At 44.1% G+C, this 4029-nt stretch overlaps 1 protein-coding gene across 1 annotated transcript; it reads right to left on the bottom strand.

Moving 5' to 3' along the window:
• Positions 1-979: 979 nt before the first annotated feature.
• On the bottom strand, positions 980-1942 carry LOC126767201 (uncharacterized). The gene is made up of 2 exons (XM_050484775.1): positions 1155-1942; positions 980-1090 (listed from the first exon to the last, which is right to left on the bottom strand). Exon 1 carries the CDS (start codon positions 1912-1914, stop codon positions 1330-1332), a length of 585 nt encoding a protein of 194 aa, XP_050340732.1. The 5' UTR covers positions 1915-1942; the 3' UTR covers positions 980-1090; positions 1155-1329.
• Between the last annotated feature and the right edge of the window lie 2087 nt (positions 1943-4029).

Here is a 4029-nt window from a genome sequence, read left to right as displayed (position 1 = left end):
GTCAGGACCTGCCGCTTTATATGGTGCAAAACTATTTATGGCGTATTTGATTTTTCTTTTGTCTACTATTTGGCTTCGATAGTCAGCTGCGTTCAGCGGTGGTTCTGGTTGAACCCTCGTTGAAGGTATTTGCTGACTCCCGGGGAAGTGCGTTGTGATTAGTACCTCCAGAGACTCTTTTGCCGAGGAGGTCCAATCACTTCCTTCCGCCCTAATGTAGGCAGTATTAATATGATCTTTGGATAGCATTTTACTCAGCCTGGCGGCTTCTGTGCAACTTTCTATCGATGTACAGAAAGATCGCCATGAGTCCTTTTTAGCTTTCCTGACTGCTTTTTTGTATTCTTTCATACTGTCTTTATATGGCTGCCAGATTTTGGTTCTAAAACTCTCATTGAAAGCCTTCCTTAGTTGTGTTCTCAAATTCTTGAGTTCACTGTTCCACCAAGGAAGAGACTTTCTCTTTTTCAAAACTGTTAGCGGAGTAGATTTATTAAAAGTTGTGGTTAGGATTTTTTCCAACTTCTCTACTTCTGAATCTAATTCCTCAGGATTTCTGATGCTCTTATTGCCTCCCTTTTCAAGGCATTTTGTTGCTATACTGGTAAATTTTCCCCATGCCGTTCTTCTAGGGTTCCGGTAAGTGAGAGGCGCACTGTACTTCTCGCGGATGCTGAAGAGTATCCAGGAGTGATCCGACATGGAAGGCTCATCGGATACCCTCCAGTTATCCACAACGAGACTGTCTGTGTCTGTTGATAGCGTGAGGTCAAGCACTTCCTCCCACCCCGGAAACCTATCCGAGCTTGGGAAAATAAAAGTTGGCTTATCGCCCTTGTTGCAAATACTTAGATTACTATTCAAAATATACTGCAAGAGTGACTCACCTCTGGTGTTTATACTGGAGCTACCCCATACGGTGTGCCTTGCGTTTGCATCACACCCTATTAGGACATCTTCCTTCCTGTTCTCTTCTACTAGTCTGGTGAGCGGGGCCGGTGGTATGTCTTCGTCATGGGCCAAGTAGGCCGAGACCAAGAAGAAGGGCTTATCCTTCTGTTCCACCTTTACCACTGTGATATCTGCTGTGCTGTAATTAGGACAAAGAAATGCATTTATACTTTTATTGATAAGAATGCATGCCCTAGGTTTACCTCTGTTCCGTGTGTAAAACAGGTTATGGTTGCTGCTGTTTAGCCCTTTAATGGTATCTTCATTGACCCAGGGCTCCTGTACTAGGCTGATGTCGATGCCCCCTCGTTCACGAGGGTTGTCAGATTCGCTGTAGCACTCTTCGAGTGCTGCAGGTTTATCTGTACGCATCTTATGTTATTGGGCATCTCGGGTTTCTTCGATGCCCACATTCTTTAGCAACTGGCTGGCGTCGTCGACCTCTTCCGTGTCGTCTTCGTCAGCCGCTTTGTCGCCTTGGAATATTTTTAGTCTGGCTTTGCGGATTCCGAAGCTGATTTTGTAGTCAGTCTTCTTCAGAGCCTCAATGGACTCATCACAAATGGCCACTAGTATTGGCTTGCTTGCTTTATTCGGTTTTTCCTCCTTGATTAGCTGCCACTCATCTATACTAGGTATAGATTTGTTCTGCAGCTTAATGCACCGCAGGAGTTTTTCGCCTGGCTCCTCTAGAGGGGGTAACCAAATGCGAGCACGAGGTCTCTTCGGAATGTCCTTGGCGGGTATAAGCCTCAAATGGAGGCCTACAAAGGCGTTGCTAATTTTAGCCACACTACCCGTCAGGAAATCCAGCGAGGCCTGGTCCGCGCACTTGATGACCCTGTAGCCCCTGAGGGTCTCAGAAGAGTCAAACTCCGGGTGAGGACCCGCAGGATTGTCGAGTACATAGCTTAGCACCATACTCGACAATCTGACGTCGATCTCCACCCATCTCTCCTGCATTGTGCTCGGAGAGGAGGAATTTCCGTCTATGATGGCCACCTACAGGCTATCTCTGGCAACATCGCAGAAATGCCTTGCCGTTGTTGTGCTGCTGAGTTCACCTTCGCTTCGCCTCGGTTTTTTGGGCTGAGTTCCACTTCTGTGATGGAGCGATTTCTCTTCTGAGAAGTGCTCTCTCGCTTGCTCTCTTCTTGAGGTTGTGATTGCTTCCTTTTCAGGTAGCCTTCATATTCCTCTACGATAGATTTGAAGCGCTTTGTTTCCACCTCATCAACTGGGGAACCGGCTGCCTGGTCTTTGGCTATCTTCCCTAGTATGAAGACTGCCCTCTGGTACCGGTTTTCCTCAGCTGATTCTGGGATTTCTTGCGCTTCTTTCTGTTTTCTCCTTTAGCCGCCAGTGCACTTTGGTTGGTGCTCATGGCAGCCTTGGAGGTGGACGCTTCCACCCTTATATCAGGGGCTTTTACTGCTGTATCTACCGGTATACTTTGGTTGGTATGTCCGGTAGTACTCTTACTCGTCTCCTGGCTGGAGGCAAGTAGCTCTTCTTCTTCTTCGGATTCCGTAATAGGATTCCGATAGTTCATGTCCTTAGTCGTTGCCGTTGTCGTCAATTTGGTTGTTGTAGTTGATGTTGTTGTTGTTGTTGCATTATTGTTTTCATTCATGTTTGGTCCCACGAGTAATCCGGAAAGGGTTGGTCACTCGTCCGCAGAGCCGGTATGCGGAGAGAAGGCTTTTATACCTCCGACCTCGCCCGGGCATCGGAGGGGACCGTTCGCGATCAGCTATTTATTACCCCCGCTGACCATTCAGCCCTCGGCACGGGTACCTCGACACCTTGGCTTAGGGTGGTGTTGGTTCGGGTATCCTCATACTTCCACAATAGGAGATGGGCGTAAAACCTAGGGTTTATTCATCCATATCACTATTGTGGGAATTATGAAGTGTCCCTCTTAGTTCGTAAGATTAGAGTGCGTTTCCTTTGGGATGCACACTTTACTCTTACTTAAGCCCCTTCGCCAAGACAAGGCGACCAACTTCAAAGGAGCCGATGAAACCTAACCCTATAGTTCGACTCGTATGAAAACGCTTATAAATAAATTGTCAGGTCCGGATAATCTCTACAACAAGAACGTTTCTTCGACCATTTCTAGGAGGTAATTTTTCTTGCCAGCGGAATTGCTTTTAATCTATAATTGTGTTCATTAGACTTCTCCTTAGACAGATATGAATATATTTTAATAGACAGTAAATTGTCAGGTCCGGATAATCTCTACATCAAGAACGTTTCTTCGACCATTTCTAGGAGGTAATTTTTCTTGCAGAATTGCTTTTAATCTATAATTGTGTTCATTAGACTTCTCCTTAGACAGATATGAATATATTTTAATAACAGCCTTTATGCATATAATAATCACTGTCACTGGATTTTCCGCAATTTTAGCTTTTGTACACATGAGATTTTGGTCAGCTTCCCAGCTCTACCGTAAGTCGCTCAATTAAGCGTTTGTATTAGTCAACGCCACTCAAATTAATCCTGCGATAACAACAAATTGATCATCGTAAATTAAAGATTTCCGTAGCTTTAGCGCTAAAAACATCTGTTAACGCACAGTATTGCCACTTAATTAAGAATGCAATGAATAAATTCTTTGGCTTCACTTAAAGTTAGTTCCAAATAACAGCACAAGGTTTGTCTATATATCTCTACTTATCAGCAAGGACGCTGCGTTACAACAAACACATATAATAGTGTAACGGCTGTAATTAGATATGAAACAAGTACTGTAAATAGCTATAAGGTGTCCTTCATTTCCCCTCGCTATGTCTATTTTTGACAAGAATGATAATTTATAACTGCTTAATTTAGGTGCAGCTGGCACAATATAACATTTGGCTTGCCTCGCACTATATGTTGACAATAATTTCAATGAAATTAGTGGTCGAGCACCTTATATCAACCGGAAAAAAAACAATTGTTAACATCTTAATGAAAATTAAGTGCTCAAAGCAATTTTCATTAACACGAAGAGTGTTAAAAGTTTCTGTCTCTAGGCTGTTGTTGTCATGGTGAGCGAATTAGTCAAGTGGCACGTAGTTTCAATCGTTG

This window comes from Bactrocera neohumeralis, unplaced genomic scaffold, assembly GCF_024586455.1.
Source record: "Bactrocera neohumeralis isolate Rockhampton unplaced genomic scaffold, APGP_CSIRO_Bneo_wtdbg2-racon-allhic-juicebox.fasta_v2 ctg4605, whole genome shotgun sequence".
Classification (NCBI taxonomy): Eukaryota; Metazoa; Arthropoda; class Insecta; order Diptera; family Tephritidae; genus Bactrocera; species Bactrocera neohumeralis.
The sequence above is the reverse complement of the archived record's forward strand: the minus strand, read 5'-3'. Positions and strand labels throughout refer to the sequence as shown.

What these genes read in the sequence shown, in the direction of transcription:
- LOC126767201 (XM_050484775.1), bottom strand. Translation starts at nt 1,914, where the DNA reads ATGCAGGAGAGATGGGTGGAGATCGACGTCAGATTGTCGAGTATGGTG.